General features: G+C 35.1%; 1 protein-coding gene across 1 annotated transcript in view; it reads right to left on the reverse strand.

Moving 5' to 3' along the window:
* Window positions 1–369: 369 nt before the first annotated feature.
* The window catches only part of LOC145266994 (neuronal acetylcholine receptor subunit alpha-10-like), a 616119-nt gene continuing 595351 nt past the window's right edge, over window positions 370–21137 (reverse strand). The window contains exon 8 of the mRNA XM_080122868.1: window positions 370–1010. Within this exon, the coding sequence (XP_079978994.1) occupies window positions 433–1010 (578 nt within the window). The 3' untranslated portion in view covers window positions 370–432. The remainder of the gene's footprint in view (window positions 1011–21137) is intronic.

The raw sequence follows: 21137 nt of genomic DNA on the forward strand, positions 1-21137 counted from the left end.
TAGTTTCTGCGTATCTGTTTGTTTTATATTAATATTTTTATCTTTCGTATAAAACAAATGTCCTCAATTAATCGGTACATTTTTCTATTTCTTCTTGGCATCAGTACCAATACACGGGGCATTTAGTGACCCTGTTTTTTTTAACGGCTGAATATGGGAATAAGTTAAATAGTTAGAAATATCGATCCTTCTTTAAATATCACCGATGCTTTTAATGAATACTCAGTCAACTAAAGAAGGATGGAGATTTCATCGGCCGAAATGTAGCAGTAAATTTGGCATAGATGTGGATAGTTGTCTGAAATAGAATCTCAATGATTGAATGTTTTTTTTTTTTATTTATTAAAATCGTCGTAAAACAATCATGTATTTTTCTTCTTTTTTTTAAATCTTATTTGTTGTTTATTTGATTACGTGTGGTGCTCATATTTTTTAGGGTAGTTTGTGGTCGAGGCTGATATCCTTCGTCATCGGGCTGACAACCAACAGAATAAATGTTGAGGATACAGTAATCCCGAGAAAGACGCCGAAGAAGAAACGATCCATCACTTTAGCGATCTCTTGCCACTCCTGGATAAACTTCCTTTCCACCATACCCCGATCGTTCATCGCAATGATGTACCTCAAATAACGCATCATCTCGTCATCAAAAGAGCTCTCGGGCGTCAGGATCGAATGCGTTTGCGGGCTGACGCCGCTCGTACCCGAGCAATCGGGGATCTTCTCATGTCTCATTCCGTTGCAGCGAACACCGCAGTGACTGTGCCGTTCTGTGCCGTACGATTCGCTAGACAGTTTCTCCATTTTGTGATGGAGGGACGAATGACAGAAGCGATTCGGAATGGTGTCTGTCCATTCCATACAGAGAAATCTGGAGAGCAGATAGGAGAATTTCCGTAGCCAGTAAGGTGGTCCGCATTGGAAACTACCCCGATGATGCAGGTTTAGGATAAACACGGAAAATACGACAGAAAGTGCACTCATAGCCATGATCACTGTCAAGTAGATACCTGAAATAAAATCAAAATAAAATTAATAATAATAACAATAATAATATTATTATTATTAATAATAATAACAATAATAATATTAATAATAATAATAATAATAATAATAATAATAATGTCTATGGATGACCTAATTAATACGGATGACCTGAATCTGTTTGCAAAAAGCATAATGTACACAATCTGAATCTTAAGCCAGGGCATCCATATGGAATTCCGTATGAAAAAGTGCGAAAAGCTGAATATAAGGAGTGAAAAATTTGAAAAATCAGAAGGTATAGTACTGCCCAATCAAACAGAGAAGAGGGCACTAGTTTAACATGATATTAGAAGTATTAAAGAAACAGAAATGAAAGAAAATAGGAAAGGAATACCTCAGAAAAAGAAGAAAACTCCCCGAAACCAAACTAAACCAAAGAAGAATTAAGGAACCACAACCAGAAAACCAGAAAATTGATGACAGTGCACAATGCACTACAGCCGAAGGATGATACTGACATACTATATGTGAAAGGGAAAGAGGGAGGAAGAGGGCTGGTCTGTATAAAAGACTCTGTAAATAACACAAAAAAGAATTAGAAAAATACATAAAATACACCCCTTAAACTATAATTACTTTGGCAACAAACACAGAAGAAACAAACAAGATACAAAAAGAGACTAAAAATCAGACGATGAAAGCTCCTCCCTTAAATGCAAACATAGTAAAGATTTAAACAATTTAGTTTAGCAGGTGTCACAACTCTAAGTGTGAAGGTTAAAAAAATGGAAAGCGCGGACAATGAAAATAGACAGAGAAGATCTGGTTTGAAATTGAGGCTCAAAATTCCCATCAAGAAACTTTAAGAACTTTATAAAGCGATTAAGAACAAGAAAGAAAAACTAGAAGAGAATAGAAGGGTAGAAATTTGACTTGCAAAAAGGTCATAACAGAAATCAGGAACAATTGAAGTAAGACCTCGCAGCAGAAGAAGGGAGATTAAGACGATACAAATACAAATTTGAACAGTGCAAACAAAACAGGAGCTTTGAAAGCAATATAGGTCAGTTCTATCGAAATGTGAACGGAAGAAAGACGAGGAGAGAACAACCGGGCCCAACAGACACAAAGCTCTAGTGGAGCCAGACATGCGATAATGATAGGATCATATAGAAATGCCGAATTGCTGAAACACATAAAAACGAGTCACAACTAATCGAATAAGGGGCAGAGAATGAAATCAGTAAGGTAAACCTCAGAACAACCCTAGGAAATATGTCAATGAAACTACTTGAGAAACAAATTTAGAACCTAAAAATATGTATCCAAGAAGAACTCGTACCAGAATGAATGACCAAGGGTAAAACAATTTTGAAGCAAAAAAACTCGGGAAAGGTAACGATCCCCAGAAAGTACTAGCTTATTCCATTCATAATGTGAAAAATATTCCAACACAACTTAGGGGACACGTTTATCATTTCTTTTATAATCGCGGTCCTTTTCCCCGAGGAGGAGACAAGATGCTAAAAAGAAATAAAAGAAACACATATACATAGAAAGGATTATAATGAAGGAAGTAAAAAGTAGAACAAAGAACTTATTCATGGCATGAATCGAGTACAAGATGTGTATAACAAAATCCTGCAAACATGGAAAATCGAATACCCGAGAATGTACAAAATACCACCAAGGTGAACAACTTGATATAAAATGAGTGAAAAACATAGAGAATCTTAAACTGACAGCTGGTGGACAATACATAAGTGAAGTTGATATACAAAGAAGTACTTTCCAAGATGATTCGCTCTCATCATTATTACTCATCATACCCCTTAACAATCTACTAAGAAAATGTCGAGACGCATACAAGTTAACTAATACGGATGAAAGAGTAGACCACCTAATGTACATAATTGACCTGAAGATATTTGTAAAAGTCAAATATTAGAATTAAAGATGCTAATGAACACAAGCAGCATATTCAGTCAGGATAGCTGAATAGAATTTGACACGGAAAAGTGTGCACTGCTCATCATAAGAAGTAGAAACTAGAAGCAACGGAATAGATTGATTCAACTAATCAAACGAAGGTGACAGAACAGCGTGAACATAATATATTCAAATATTTGGGCGTTCTGGAGCAAACACTAACAATGAAACAAAAATAAAGGATAACGTTGGAAAAGAATAACTCAGAGAAAGAGGAAACTCTTCGAAACAAAGCTATATAGTAGAAACCGAAACATATGTGCAGTGTCACTTGTAAGAAACACTGGATCAAGTAAGATACACTGGGTCATTTATAGGCTGGACTAAAAAGAAACCGACGCATCTTGACCATATGGACAGGAGACGCAAACCCATGACCAATGCACTAAACCCAAAGGATGATACTGACCGACTCTATTTGAAAGGGAAAGGCGGAGGAAAAGTTGTTTTTGTATAGAAGACTGTAAATTACACAAGGTAAGAATTAGGAAAATACATAATGCAGAATACCGGAAGAATAATAACTGCAGCAAAAGACACTGAAAAAAACAAGAAAGACAGAAATAGAAGAAATAAAGGATAAGGCAATGCAAGAGATATTGAAAGAGAATCAGCTACACTACTGATTTATAAAGATTACAGTGAGGTCAAAGAAAACACTTAGATTAGAACCAGCCACATCAAAGCAAAGATCGATAAGACAGAGAAAAACAGCTAATTAAGACTCTGGGGGCAATGAGACGAAACAATAAACCACATAATAAACGAATGCAGCAAGCTAGCTCAAAAAGAATATGAGAATATACACGATCAGGTGAAAAATATGTGTACTGCAATTTCTGCAGAAAATAATATATTGAATATTCAGACAAATTCTACAAGCACCAACCGTCAGCAATACTTGAAATTGAAATTCACCTAATTTTATGGGGCAAAAGCATAAAAACGGATAAATCAATCCAAGCAAGCAGACCGGGTGTCATCCTAGTATATAAAAAGCAAAAGTCCGGCCAGGTTGTAAATGTTATTGTTCCACCAGACCACTGATCAATACTACGGAGGTGAAGAAGCGAAGCAAATACACGGAATTGACTTGAACGCTAAAAGATATGAAACAAAAACACCACTCATAGAAGGAGCGCTGGAAAAAAATCGAACTCTTTTAAATGACCATGGAAGAGTATAGAATCAGAAAGATTGCTGATAATAAATAATAGAAATAACAATAAAGAAAACGATGGAAATATAAAGGAGAACCCTTGAATACGGAGACTAACACACCGTAGGAAAGAAAGTTCTACAAATGTAAAACAGAAAGGAGCGCCACATTGAATCATGAAAACTGAAACTAAAAGTAAATCTTTCATAACTTTCCCTCATTTTTTGTGTGAGTCACAAAAACGGACGACAAATAAAGTAATCGAAGTGGGTCAGACAGGATAGAATAACTGACAGAAGAAAGCACTAGCCAGGCCTGTGCTGAATTAGGGCAATTAAAACTTAGGCTTATCGGAGAAGGTTTTGCCATCAAAATTGCAGTGAAGGCAAATTGTCGTCATGAACGAGAAATTGATGGCAAGCTGCTGTTACGATAAAGAAAATTAATCTGCAATAGTGATCGGAAGAGGTGCTCAGTACTCGAAATCTAGTGAGACTTGTTGTCTCTCAACCCCCAAAGAACGCCCCAAGTTGTTCTCAACGAACAATCTTTGATGACCTAGTGAGTTAGTTAATAATAATAATAATAATAATAATAATAATAATAATAATAATAATAATAATAAAATAGCAACATTAATAATTATAAGTAAGCCCAAACGACGATGTTGACGAACTCTATATGGAAAGGAAAGATGGCGGGAGAGGACATGTTTGTATAGGTGATTGTGTAATTGACAAAAAAAAAAGAATTAGAAAAATGCATAAAGCAGAACAGTGAAAGGATAATTATGGAAGCGAGAGACACTGAAAATAAAACCACCAAAAAAGAAAACAGAGAGGCAAAGGATAAGACGTGAAAAAATTGGAAGAGACACAACTACACTGCCGATTCATAAGGATGACAAAAGCTAAGAATAACGAAAACTCGTGGACATGGATGCGAGAAGGGCACCTAAACCAAAAACTGAATCCCTATTAAGTGTAGCATAAGAAAACCCGATGAGAAAAAACGCATGAAAGCAAATATCGACAAAGCATACGAAAACAGCGAATGCATATTCTGTGGACAAAAGACAAAACGATAAACCGTATAGTAAGCGACTGCAAGCAACTGGCCGAAAGGGAATAAAGAACATGCACGACTAAGTGGGCAGGACAATACACTGGGAATTATGGGAACAACTGCATCTCACACGCACAGACAAATGCTACAAACATAAGCCGGCGACAGTACTTGAAAACGAGTATCATAAAATCCTATGGGACATGAACATATAAACAGATAAACCCTAATCCAAGAAAGAAGACCGTGTGTCGTAATAATTAAGAAAAAAAAAAAGAAACGTCCTGTCCAATTGTAGACTTTGCAGTTTCAGCTGACCACAGGAAGAATATCAATAAAAAGTTGAAACGGAGCAAATACACGGAGCTAGCCAAAGACTGAAAGGGATATATATGATAATGAAAATTAAGATGTTACCTATAATAGTAGAAGAACTAGGAACTATTCCGACAAGCTTTGAAAAAATAATATGACAAACTGGAATCAGAGGAATGGCTGGAAAGATATAACGAATGACAATAATAAAAACAGCTGAAAATTAAGAAAAAATCTTGAATGCGGAGATACTACATATGAGCTACACACGCGGACCAAAAAAACTACTGCATAGTAGAAGTGTTACATGGAACAACCTCCATTAGCTTCCATTGCTTCATCACCGCCGCTCTCCCCAAAAAAGGACTGATGCCAAACAGTCGAGAAGGGTATAGTAGTATCGGAAGAACAAGGAGAGAGCACAGAATACCTCGGCTTGACAGTGCGAAGATAACTGGGACCTTTTGAGGCTTATTGCCACTCAAAATCCAGTGGAGACCAGTGGCCGCTACTAGTGAGTAATCAATGGAAAGCTGCTGTTGTGATAACGCAAATTAATTTGCAAATGTTATCGAGAAAGTTCCAGAGTACTGGAAATCTAAAGAGACTTGTTGTCACTCAGCCTCCGGGAAACACCACAGAAATAACTTTAATGAAAGCTCCTTGTGAGCCAATAGTACTAATTTCGACAATCATATTTCAGAATTGTTACTCACATTATACCCCCTTACTAAAACAATAATTTTGATATATCATCTGGGCTGATTATTTTATTACAAACACACTAATCTCTTAACTCACATTCATCATTTTCATAATTCTTGGATATGTTACTTAGTCAAATAATTATTTTTCATAATTTTGACCCACATTATCCCCCTCTCCTTATGAAAGTAATAACTTCGATATATTGTCTGGGTTGATTATTTCAATACGAACACACTAATCAATTAAATCATATTTCATAATTTTTTTATAATTCTTAGAAATGGTACTAATTTCGACAATCACTTTTTCAGAATTTTACCCACATTATACCCCCTTACTAAAACAATAACTTTGATATATGATCTGGGCTGGTTATTTTATTACAAACCCACCAAGCTATTAACTCGCATTTAATCATTTTTCATAATTCTTGGATATATTACTAATTTCAATCCTCATTTTTCATAATTTTGACCCATATAATCGCCTTAAATCTTCCTAAATTAATAATTTTTATATATTTTCTGGGCTGATTCTTCCATTACAATCACACCAATGAATTAACTCACATTTAAGTTTTTTAATAATTCGGAGTTTGGTTACTAATTCCGACAATAATTTTTATATTTTTACCCCACATGACCACCCCCTGCCTGTACTAAAATAATAACTTTGATATATTGCGTGAGCTTATTATTTCATTACACACACACACACACCAATCAATTAAATCACATTATATCATTGTTCATAATTCTTTGATATATTACTAATTTAGACAATCATTTTTCTAATTTTATCCAACATTATTGCCCCCCCTTCCTAAAATAATAAATTTGATATATCCCCTGGGCTCATTATTTCATTACAAACACTCCAACCATTTAACTCACATGCCATCATTTTTCATAATTTTTAGATATGTTACTAATGTCGACAATCATTTTTCAAAATCTTAACCTACATTATTGTCCCATTTTTACTTAAATAAAAACTTTGATTTATTACCTGGGCTTGTTATGTCATTGCAAATACCCCTGTGTATTAACTCACATTTTATCATTTTTCATAATTCTTGAATATGTTACTAATTTCTAGAATCATAATATAATTTGATTCACATGATCAACCCCTTAACTAAATGAAAATATTATACATTGGCTGGGCTGATTATTTAATTACAATCAATTAACTCATATTTCATCATTTTTCATAATTCTTGGATATGTTACTAATTCGACAATCATTTTTTCATATTATAACCCGCATTATCATCCCCTCCACTTACTAAAGTAATGATTTTGATACATTGTCTGCGCTAATTATCTCATTACAAACACACTAATCATTTAACTTACATGGCATCATTTTAATAAATCTTGGATGTGTTACTTATTTCAACAATCATCGTACCTAATTTAAACCCATATTATCGGTCCCCATTAATAAAATAATAACTTTCATATATTATCTGGGTCTATTATTTCATTACAAACGCACCAATTAAGTAACTCACATTTTATCAATTTTCATAATGCTGTAATATGCTACTAATTTCGACAATCATTTTTAATTATTTAAACCCACATTATTGCGGCCCCACCTTACTAAAATAACTTTATATATTGTCTCGGCTGATTATTTCATTACAAACACACCATTTTACACCACTATTCAATTCTAATGAACCTGTACTCCCTTTTTATCACCAGCACTGCACACTTACTAATATAAAACTCCATCCCGATGTCATCCGATTGTAACCCTACAAACTCGACAAGTTTCTATATTATCTTTTCATTTCTACCAAATATTTTCAAATAATACATAAACAATAGATGCTTGAGGCTTCTTCTATCAGATCCAAAGTTTTACCCCCGTTTCTCTACTTTCAAAGAATGCTCAATGACATCATTATCATTACAAAAAAAAAAGTGGCGATAACGAATCTCCTTGGAATAGTACACGTTTAATGCCAACCTGCCCCAGCACCTCTCCGTTTGGTGTCAGCACCGTTTTCCATTGAGCCATATTGTTTTCAAAAGCCCTACCACATTCCTTGCAACTTTCATCATCAATAGTGTTTCACGGATCCATGAATGAGAAACCATGGCGTAAATCTTTCTGTAATCGATCCATGCGACACTCAGATTCTTCTTCTTCCTCTTTGCATCCTGCATTACTTCCTTATTAATGGCTCCTTGGTATCCCTCGAGCCTTTCCGATACTCTTTCTGTTCATCAGGAAAAACACCATTACTGACTAGATGCCCATAATTTTTTTACGCAAAGATTCCAGTTAACAGTTTCCACATAAGTGGTAGACATCATCAAATATTTTGGGACATGGAGGTACATACAGATAAACGATCCAACCAAGCCTACATCCAGTCATAATAATTAAGAGCAAGAAAGCGTACTGCCTAATCGTCGATTTTGTTCTATCATTAGTCCACAGGCAAAACTGCAATAAAATTTACTGACGGGGCCTTTAAGCTAAAAGTGTTATGGAAGATACAGAAAGTCAAAATAACAATAATAATCGTAGAAGCACTAGGAAACATCGTGAACAAGTTCCAAAACAGAAAGTGGGAAAATGGAATTCTGGCGGTAGGTAGAAATAATACAACGGATGGCAATAATGAGAACGGTTTAAATATAAAACACAATCTTACTATATGGAACCCAATCCATAAAATTACGAGTATTAACTTAAATACTTAAGTCCTGCATTAGATTTAAAACATAAAAAAACATTCCCACAGAGAACACACAAAAAACTCCGGGGAAGTAAAACAATGGAAATTATCCTATATAAACTACGGACTCGTAGAACCACATGCAATATAAAGAGTAAATATAAACTAGATATTTTAAATAATAAATCAGTGATAATAATTTTTGTGATATATTGGAACGGGTAAGTAAAGTGAGCTATACCCCGCTCGACAACATTGCCACCGATCCCATTATTGTTTCAGTGGTCGTCTTCCTTAGTTTTTTTTTTCTGCAGTCATCACTCATATTGCCGGCTGCTGAGAGGAAGCGCACAGGTTTGCGAAAGTAATACACCACGAAACACAAATTTTAATACATTTTATATTCATCAGCGGTACTCTGGATGCGTGTGTGATACAATCGCGTGAAACTCTCCTATAAGCGCTAAAGTTCATATTTAATTTTCTATCGCAGTCAAGTTCGCCAGTTTCTCTCAGTTCTTCCTTATTTTCCAAAGCTCCCCGAACTTAGTTCAAGCTATAATCTGACTTTCTCTGTTTCGGAAATGCAAATGCCCCCAACTCTTTCTCTCGTCAACAGTAACACGCAATGTTTCCCCTAACTCCTCATAACCGTCGTAAACTGTCGGAAAACACATTGTCACTCCTAACAAATGTATGTAAACGACGTTAACGATACTGGCTTTTTGTTGCAATAATCTTACCCCCTTGGCTACAAATCCCACCCAATCGTCCTTTTTTAATCGTTGTTGAATGATTTCATATTCATTGTCCTTCATCTGACCTCTTTTCTATACAATTTACTATAGTGATAAACTAATTTACTCTTCTTTTGTTATAAGGTGTCCATTTCTAATAGATAACACTTGGGAGCAGTGGCCAACAGTGATAGTATTACAATTGAACATAATAATATAAATAAAGCTGACTAGTTTAGATTAACGGTTTAAATGTTTTCATACATAGAATTCGTTGATTTCTGTGTGGAAATTTAGAAAGTTCTTTGTGTGTAGGCGTGAATGGGTTGGGCACATAAAAAAATCTTTACGATTCCGATTTCTATAAAATATCTTTAAGGTGTGTTCCGAAAATATCGAAAGAGAAGTTTAGCTAGACAATAATGAACAATTAAGCCTAACGTTTTGTTTTACGAATATGAGTGAATTCTATTTTTTACTCCAACGCTGTATTTAAAGAGACAGTAGGAAATAATGAGCGAAACAAAAGTTGTTCAAAATACAAGGTCTGTTAAAAATATTCCAGACAGATGCTGCGTTTCCAAAGACAAACATACTTTTTTATGTTTTATATAACGAATCTTTATTTGAAAAATATTCAGACTTAATGTTTATTTTCTAAAACAATGGATATCACTTTGTTTACGAATTCAATAAATTAGAAGTCCATTGATTGATTTGAGTAGGCATTGTATAATATTTTAAGATTTTTCTAAATGTAACTTTGTAACAAAACTCTTCATACTGATACAACTTCCGTACGATGGCGAGGATAAGGCATTCCGTAAGATACCTTATACAAAAGTTACAAGCAAAAAAGTTCATTACAGGAAAAAGAATGATAAAATATCAGTTAGATTATGATTATCCTTTGAGATATTAGAAATTCCTGTTTAAAAGCACACTTTTATAGTAATTAAGTATATGGTTTTCAATATTTTGTCATGAATAAACTTAAATTATACCATGTTATTTTAAGCTGTAAAGATCGGTGGTGTGTTGATTCCTCAGAGAGGGAGAGCTTGAAAAGAAACTCCGTTGATTAACGTCCTTTTCTATATAGAAAGGAATAAATGATGTTTTTGCAGTGGTTGTAAATGGACGCATCTAGGCCTTAGGTTCTTTTGGAATTTAGACAGGAATAACGCATGAATAAAAAAAACATACCGTACTTTGGGGTAATTGCGTCAAATCCGGGGGTAATTGCACCGACAAAAAAAAGTTCTCCTTATACGCTCGGTTGCCAAAGGTGCACCTTTAGCTAGTTGACGCAATTACCCCGGACTTGGCGCAATTTCCCCAAAGTACGGCATTAAAAATTAAACGTTATAAAACAATATTAAGTTTGTATTACATTTAAATAGACAAAATTGAGCAACCTCTGGTTCTAAATATATAAAATGTTACAAGTAAACAGAAGCCGTGATTAGGAATTAAACTGATCATATTTCACCTGATAAAACAAATTACGGAATAATTTATGATACCCATTTTGCTGAGAAACTGAGAAGCATCCAAAAGCTATTCGTACAAGATATACTCAAACTTATTGTTAACGATAGAAATACGAATTTACATCTCTAATAATATTTAACAACACTAGAAGGATAGAATTCATCAAACACAGGCTAGAATGGTGATAAAATGAAGTGTCATAGAGTAGCAGTATTGGTAAACTGGTTGTCACACCAGGAAATTGCATCTGTTTTTCCAAATAACGTTAACAGGTAATTTATCATATCGGAAATTTATAGCAATTTCTTCGCAATAACAACGATAATGATAAGAATAAGAATAAGATAAAACCGAAGAAAAAATATATAAAGCAGTTTCCGTTTCGGTCTGTTACTTAAACATGTATTGAAAAGCTCTTAACAGAAAGAGAATATTGTCTAGACTTCTTATCAATAATTTTGGGTGAAACATGTTTACCACTTATATATATATATATATATATATATATATATATATATATATATATATATATATACATACATACATATATATATATATATGTATATATATTTAAATAAGAAAGGTCACCAACAATTGCTATATATTTTTTAACATTATTTTATTATTCCGTGTTTTGATTTTCATATACAAATGTATGATATTTAGATCATCGTAATAATGTTTTGAAACCATTGTGTAGCGTCCTTTTTAGAAATTATTCAAAGTATAAAATATTTAAAAACTATTTAAAATGAGTTCAGAATGTATAAAAGCATTTGCGCAGTTCATTTTGGTGACATGTTTCCCGAGCGGTGGAAATGTCTGTTTCTCAACCAATTATATATATATATATATATATATATATATATATATATATATATATATATATATATATACTAACAGATCCGCCGGGTTGTCCTAAGGCCCTATGTATTCTTCATAGCTTTATGTACATATGTATATACTAAAAAGTGTGAGTATGCACGATAATGCCTTTCTATATAATCAGCCTCCTTAACAAACATAGCGAAAAGTTAGTAGAGAATGCAGACGTCAATTATTTTTTAACTTTGACCCCGACTTCGACCACTAAACATTTATTTTATCGGCTGAAATTAAATTAAAATGTTTCCCCATGTCCAATTAACCTACATCTAAAATGTTAAATGTTTACACCCGAAATTGGCGCAGGAGTTTGATAGAGTCTGCAAAAATCAACTCTGTAAGATTTTACCCTTTGCCACCTAAATTTTCGCCCAAAACCTTATTAAAAAGCTTGCTGCCTGTCTGAATACCCTTTATGTAAAATTTAAAATGTTTAGATCTTAAATGGACTTAATAATTTGCTAGAGACCGCAAAAGTAAAATACTTTGGACTTTAAGCATTTGGAAGCCAAATTGTAAGCAGAAAGCTTTCTCTATGTCTGAATACACTTTATGTAAACTTTCTAATGTTTAGACCAATAATTGGCTGAGTAATTTGGTAGAGACCACAGTGGTGATTTTTTTTTATCATGACTCTTTAACATTCATTTTTGGGGAAGCAACTTTAATTATAAAGTTAGATCCATCTCCAAAGAACCTATATCTAAAATTTCTAGTGTTTACGTTCAAAATTGCCGGAGGAGTTTGGAAGAGTTCTCAAAGGTCATATCATAAAACTTTGACCCCTTTAATGCAAAACTTCTAGCCGCAAACTGATTAAAAAGATTTTCCCAAATATAGATATCTCTTGTGTCCAGTCTCGAATTTGTAGACTGAACATTGACAGAGTTATTTGGTAGGAAAATGTATACAGACAGACATACGGACAGACGAACACATAGGAAGACATTTTTACTCTTATATATATATATATACATACATATATATATATATATATATATATATATATATATATATATATATATATATATATTAAAAGAGTGTAGCCATCAACAATTGTGGCTTTTTTAAGGTTTTCATCATATTTTTATTTTAAAATATTTTTATAACGCGTTTCGAGCTTAGGGTGTGCTCTCTTCAGATATTTTCGTAAAAAGTTTTTTCTTAAAAATGGGAGTTTGTAGAATTACCTCCGCTGATATTAAATATGTTTTTCAGAGTGATGTTCAGACATTCTGTTGTTGTTGGTGTTCGGACATTCTGTCCTCAACTGTAAGTGTTCACAGTGTCCGGTCAAAGTTATTTTCAAAGAGTGTTTTTTAGTCCATATGGTGAAGGTTTTTATGGTTTTTTTTAGGGTTCTTTTTAAAGACTTTCTTTCCTCATGTATAGCATACACTCACACACAATCACACACGCATACATATATATTAATGTGCATGTACACATGCATACGCACACGTACGCAGGCACACACACATACACCCACGTACATACATAGAAATATATGTAGGAGCATACATATATACATATATACACCCCCACCTACACACTCACACACGTACTCGCATACATCCACCGCTAACAATTATTTTTATTTTTTTATTTTATATATATATATATATATATATATATATATATACTTTTTTCCCAACCAAAACACGCATGTATACATGCGCTTAATCATTCAGACATACGTACACGCACCCACACACATACAAGTAAGATGGAGAATAGGTAGAAGATATATATACACGCACATACACACATATATGTACACACATATATGTATGTGCACATACACTCACAAACATCCACATACTATGTGGGCACATACACATACACACACATGCACAAACACAGACATATGCAGGGGCTCACACATACGCGTATATCCATATCCACACGAACACATTTACCCACTCATACATGTGCATACATATGTATATATATACATATACACACATACATACGGATGTGTATACACTCATCCACCCATATATATATATATATGGGCACATGCACTTACAATCACACACACACATACATATTCATACATCCCACCTTATGTATATATTGGTTGAAGTTTCCTTTCCAATCCAAGCACATATGCATACATGGATTCGGTCACCCAAACATAAGTGCACGTATACATACAAACAAGATGTAGCATAGATAACAGATGATATACACATATACACACACGCATACACAATCATATGTGCACGCTCACGCACACACACATATACACACGCACACACGCGCACACATACCCATACATACGTTTAATTTCTAGTTGTTTGTTTAGTTAAGAGAAATGGTACTGTACTGGGTATGGGCGCGCGCACCCGCGAAAGTGTGCGTGTGCCCTATTGTGCTTTTTTTGTTGTTTCGTGTGTGAGGGTGCACACCTACCCAAGCATGCATGCGTGTAAGTGTATTTTGTGTTTTGCCTATTTATGTGTATAATTATGGAGAGATGTTTAAGGCGGGGATAAAATTTGCTATATTTTTTTTTCTTGTGTTAGTAAGTAGAAGTAGTTGTCAGTTTGGAAGATGGGTATTATCTCGAATCTGCCTCCACTGCATGCGTGTATATGTTGTGATACATGTAGGTGTCTATTTTCCGCGATTTTGATGTTGGATCGGTGTAGGGCTACTCTATTACTAAGGTTTTTGTAGCGTCTATGTAGGATTTATCGCATGCTGGACATTTTATTACATAGATCACGTTTTTTGAGGTGCAATCTAGGTTTTTTTTTAAATTTCAAATGTTTGTATGGGGTTCGTAAATGTGTATGTGTTTCCCTCTAATATTATGTTGCAGACTCCACATCGTTGTTTGTTGCATTTTGTGACTCCTTTTGTTGCGTCTTGATTGAGTTTGGATGAGGTAAGAATGCGTTTTAGGTTTTTGGGTTGGCGTTTGCTTTTTATTATTTTTGTTGTTTTAAGGAAGTTGTTTAGTTTGCTGTTTTGGTATAGTAGGTCGAGGTTTTTCGTTATCTCTGTGAAAAGCTCTGGGTTGTTTGTGTTGTGTGTGGAGACGTATGTTAGGATTTGTTCTTTGTTTCGTTCTTTAGGGGTTCTCAAATCTTCTACTGGTATATTTGTCGCAAGTTGGATCCCTTTGTCTATAAGTTGTGATGGGTATTTTCTTTTTCTTAAATTTATTCGTAGTTCCTTGAGTCGGATTTTTCGAAGGTTATTGTCCGTGATTATGGTGAAGATTCTACGTGCTAGGGTGTAGGGAATTGATTTTATGCAGCTTTTAGGGTGGTGACTTTTAAAGTGTAGGTATTGTTGGGTGTCTGTAGGTTTGCGGTAAATGTCTGTGATAATGTTATTACCTTTAATCTTTATCAGTATGTCTAGGAAAGGTAATTCTGTAGAGCTTTGTTCTATGGTGAATTTAATTTTTGGGTGTAGGTTCTGGAGTATGGTGTGTAAGTCTGTGATGTCCCCCCATGTGGGTTTCCATAGGATGAAGCAGTCATCTAAGTACCTTTTCCATGATTCTACAAACAGTATTTTAGTGCTGTGGCCAAATTTTTGTTCTATCTTTTTATATAAGGTTTCTTCTAGGTAGGCTAATGTAAGGGTTGCGTAAGTCGGTGCAATTTTCGTTCCCATTGCTGTATCTAGTGTTTGGATGTAGTTGGTATTGTTGAATTCGAAGGAATTATTATTTAGAATTATGTCTATACTATCGATCATGAATTGCTTTGTGAATCTGGGATGTAGTGTTTGTGCGTGTCTGTTGATCCAAAATAGTATTGCTTCTTTTCTTTATTCATGGGGTATATTACTATATAAACTGCTAACGTCAAATGTAACTAATAGTGTCCCGTTTTCTACTGTATGTGGTAAGGTAGTAAGAAAATGGATGTCGTCCCTTATGTAGCTCTTAATTTGATCTGTGAAAGGTTGTAATAAGATGCCTATTAAGTTGCTAAGTCTGCTTGTCGGACAGGCTGGTCCTGCTACAATGGGTCTAAATGTAAGGTCACTAGGGTTTGGAGCGCTAATATATTCTGAGTTTAGTGTATCGATGGCAAATTTTATTGTGCCAGATTTGTGTATTTTAGGCAGTCCGTAGAAGTTGTTGGTCTTTGTAATGAAATTTGTGAGGAAGTCCTTTTCTTTCTTTTTTAATATTTTGTTGTGTGTTGTACAAAGTTTTGTGATTTTTTAGATGGTTGTGTTATCTATGTTGGTACTAATGGGTTTATAGTAGTGTTTGTCATCCAGTAATTCTGTAATTTTTGTTTCATAATACGTTTTGTCCGTGATTCCTACGGCACTGCCTTTGTCTGCTTCTTTTATTATTATGTCATTATTATTACGGATCTTTTCGAGTGCTTGTTTTTGCTCATGTGTGAGGTTGCTTGTGGTTTTGTGTTTTTTTAGAGGTTAAGGTTCCAGAGATTTTCGAAGTAGCTGTTTAGTTCTTTTGTGTTGTTCTGTTTATTAGGGAAATATGTTGATTTGTTTTTTACTAAAGAATCACCTTTGTCCCCTTTGTTATCTAGTGTTTCTATTAGTCTAAATTTCCGTTCGAATTCTTTAAGGTCCTTTTTTAGTTCTGCTATATTGCTTTTAGGGGTGGGGCAGAATTTGAGGCCCAGCTTCAGTATTTCCATTTCGTTCTTTGATAAGGAGTATGTGGATAAATTGATGATTTTGGGTCTAATTTTTTCTAACCTGGAATTGTTGTTCCCTGGGAGCTTCCTAAAAAATGGTGGGCGTTGTTTTTTCCTTGTTTCGAGGAGTGGTGTGTTTTAGGGTGATGTGATGTCTCCTTGTAAAATGAGTGTTGTGTACAATATTGTGAGGGTTCAGTGATAAATGGTTGAATGGGTTGTCGTTATATGTTTTTTGTGTTGGATAGTTGTGTTTCAGTGTGAATTGGTGTTGCTGTTGAGGATACATGCATTGTTGTATAGGGTTGTGTTGTCGGGGTTTGTTGTGGGGAAGGTCTGTTTGTTGGGATTGGTGTTGCATGGGATATTCTGATTGTTCCCGTTGATGGTGGAGGTGCCTTAGGGGTTTGTTTCTTTGTGTGGGATATGAGGGGTGAGAGCTGTAGGTAGTGTTTTGAATTATGTGATGTCTCAGGTAGTTGTGTTGCATTGTGGGGATGTTTTGGTAGGTGTTGTTTAGTAAAGGTATTTTTTCGTTGTTTGTGTTAGCGATGTGGTGTCTGTGGGAATGGACTTTTGATTGTGTTTGCTGAATTGGGTGGTAATAGTTAGGTTTGCATTGCTTAGGATTGTATATAAGTGGGTATTTTTGTGGAGATGTATTGTGTGGTATGTTGTCTGGTGTGTTGTGTTTGTTAAGGGTGCGGGTTCTTGTGTAATTTTGAGGTGTTATTAGTGTGCGTTTTGGCTGGGCCAGTTGTTGGGAATTTGTGTATGACGTGGATATATTGTGGTTGCTTCTTTGTGTGTAGTTGTATCTGTTGTGTGGATGTGTTTGTGTGTGGTGTATGTTTCGTTTCTTACCTTTGTTATGTGATCTCTGTGTTTGCGGATATCGTGTGAGAGTGTTCTGTTCCTGGTTGTCCTTGTATGTGTTTGTCGATAGTTTGCTTCTTTCTTTTTCCGGCAGGTTTATTAGCCAGGTTATTTTCCGTCCAATGATTTCCCTGGATTTTTCCTCCTTTTTTGCATTCAGAATCCCAGAGTTCCAAGAGGGGTTAATGTGTTTCCTTGGGGCAAAGTTCCTTAATTTTTTTAAATATTTTATTGTCAATTTCTGTGTACTTCTCCGTAGAGTGTACTTTTTTGTCTTCCCGTATGTCAATTTCGGCCTGAAGTTTTGAAATACTTAGGGCTTTTTTGATTTTCACTTGTTCCTCTGTATCTTGTGGTGTAATTTTTTCCCGGAATTTATATGGAATGAATTGGTTCTCCATCGTTAGAAATGTCTTGTATGGAGATGGAGAAGCAATTCACTCCATATAAATTCCGGGAAAAAATTACACCACAAGATACAGAGGAACAAGTGAAAATCAAAAAAGCCCTAAGTATTTCAAAACTTCAGACCGAAATCGACATACGGGAAGACAAAAAAGTACACTCTACGGAGAAGTACACAGAAATTGACAATAAAATATTTAAAAAAATCAAGGAACTTTGCGCCAAGGAAACACACCAACCCCTCTTGGAACTCTGGGATTCTGAATGCAAAAAAGAGGAGGAAAAATCCAGGGAAATCATTGGACGGAAAATAACCTGGCTAAAACACCTGCCGGAAAAAGAAAGAAGCAAACTATCGACAAACACATACAAGGACAACCAGGAACAGAACACTCTCACACGATATCCGCAAACACAGAGATCACATAACAAAGGTAAGAAACGAAACATACACCACACACAAACACATCCACACAACAGATACAACTACACACAAAGAAGCAACCACAATATATCCACGTCATACACAAATTCCCAACAACTGGCCCAGCCAAAACGCACACTAATAACACCTCAAAATTACACAAGAACCCGCACCCTTAACAAACACAACACACCAGACAACATACCACACAATACATCTCCACAAAAATACCCACTTATATACAATCCTAAGCAATACAAACCTAACTATTACCACCCAATTCAGCAAACACAATCAAAAGTCCATTCCCACAGACACCACATCGCTAACACAAACAACGAAAAAATACCTTTACTAAACAACCCCTACCAAAACATCCCCACAATGCAACACAACTACTTGAGACATCACATAATTCAAAACACTACCTACAATTCTAACCCCTCATATCCAACACAAAGAAACAAACCCCTAAGGCACCTCCCCCATCAACGAGAACAATCAGAATATCCCATGCAACACCAACCCCAACAAACAGACCTTCCCCACAACAAACCCCGACAACACAACCCTATACAACAATGCATGTATCCTCAACAGCAACACCAATTCACACTGAAACACAACTATCCAACACAAAAAACATATAACGACAACCCATTCAACCATTTATCACTGAACCCACACAATACTGTACACAACACTCATTTTACAAGGAGACATCACATCACCCTAAAACACACCACTCCTCAAAACAAGGAAAAAAACAACGCCCACCATTTTTAGGAAGCCCCAGGGAACAACAATTCCAGGTTAGAAAAAATTAGACCCAAAATCATCAATTTATCCACATACTCCTTATCAAAGAACGAAATGGAAATACTGAAGCTGGGCCTCAAATTCTGCCCCACCCCTAAAAGCAATATAGCAGAACTAAAAAAGGACCTTAAAGAATTCGAACGGAAATTTAGACTAATAGAAACACTAGATAACAAAGGGGGCAAAGATGATTCTTTAGTAAAAAACAAATCAACATATTTCCCTAATAAACAGAACAACACAAAAGAACTAAACAGCTACTTCGAAAATCTCTGGAACCTTAACCAAAAAAAAAAAAAACACAAAACCACAAGCAACCTCACACGTAAGCCAAAACAGGCACTCGAAAAGATCCGTAATAATAATGGCATAATAATAAAAGAAGCAGACAAAGGCAGTGCCGTAGGAATCACGGACAAAACGTATTATGAAACAAAAATTACAGAATTACTGGATGACAAACACTACTATAAACCCATTAGTACCAACATCGATACCACCACCATCTAAAAAATCACAAAACTTTGTACAACACACAACAAAATATTAAAAAAGAAAGAAAAGGACTTCCTCACAAATTTCATTACAAAGACCAACAACTTCTACGGACTGCCTAAAATACACAAATCTGGCACAATAAAATTTGCCATCGATACACAAAACTCAGAATATATTAGCGCTCCAAACCCTAGTGACCTTACATTTAGACCCACTGTAGCAGGACCAGCCTGTCCGACAAGCAGACTTAGCAACTAAATAGACATCTTATTACAACCTTTCACAGATCAAATTAAGAGCTACATAAGGGACGACATCCATTTTCTTACTACCTTACCACATACAGTAGAAAACGGGACACTATTAGTTACATTTGACGTTAGCAGTTTATATAAAAATATACCCCATGAATTAGGAAAAGAAGCAATACTATTGTGGATCAACAGACATGCACAAACACTACATCCCAGATTCACAAAGCAATTCATTATCGATAGTATAGACATAATTCTAAATAATAATTCCGTCGAATTCAACAATACCAACTACATCCAAACACTAGATACAGCAATGGGAACGAAAATTGCACCGACTTACGCAACCCTTACATTAGCCTACCTAGAAGAAACCTTATATAAAAAGATAGAACAAAAATTTGGCCACAGCACTAAAATACTGTTTGTAGAATCATGGAAAAGGTACTTAGATGACTGCTTCATCCTATGGAAACCCACATGGGGGGACATCACAGACTTACACACCATACTCCAGAACCTACACCCAAAAATTAAATTCACCATAGAACAAAGCTCTACAGAATTACCTTTCCTAGACATACTGATAAAGATTAAAGGCAATAACATTATCACAGACATTTACCGCAAACCTACAGACACCCAACAATACCTACACTTTAAAAGTCACCACCCTAAAAGCTGCATAAAATCAATTCCCTACACCCTAGCACGTAGAATCTTCACCATAATCACGGACAATAACCTTCGAAAAATCCGACTCAAGGAACTACGAATAAATTTAAGAAAAAGAAAATACCCATCACAACTTATAGGCAAAGGGATCCAACTTGCGACAAATATACCAGTAGAAGATTTGAGAACCCCTAAAGAACGAAACAAAGAACAAATCCTAACATACGTCTCCACACACAACACAAACAACCCAGAGCTTTTCACAGAGATAACGAAAAACCTCGACCTACTATACCAAAACAGCAAACTAAACAACTTCCTTAAAACAACAAAAATAATAAAAAGCAAACGCCAACCCAAAAACCTAAAACGCATTCTTACCTCATCCAAACTCAATCAAGACGCAACAAAAGGAGTCACAAAATGCAACAAACAACGATGTGGAGTCTGCAACATAATATTAGAGGGAAACACATACACATTTACGAACCCCATACAAACATTTG

Source organism: Euprymna scolopes, chromosome 4, assembly GCF_053919585.1.
Source record: "Euprymna scolopes isolate OS-2025 chromosome 4, ASM5391958v1, whole genome shotgun sequence".
NCBI classification, from domain to species: domain Eukaryota; kingdom Metazoa; phylum Mollusca; class Cephalopoda; order Sepiida; family Sepiolidae; genus Euprymna; species Euprymna scolopes.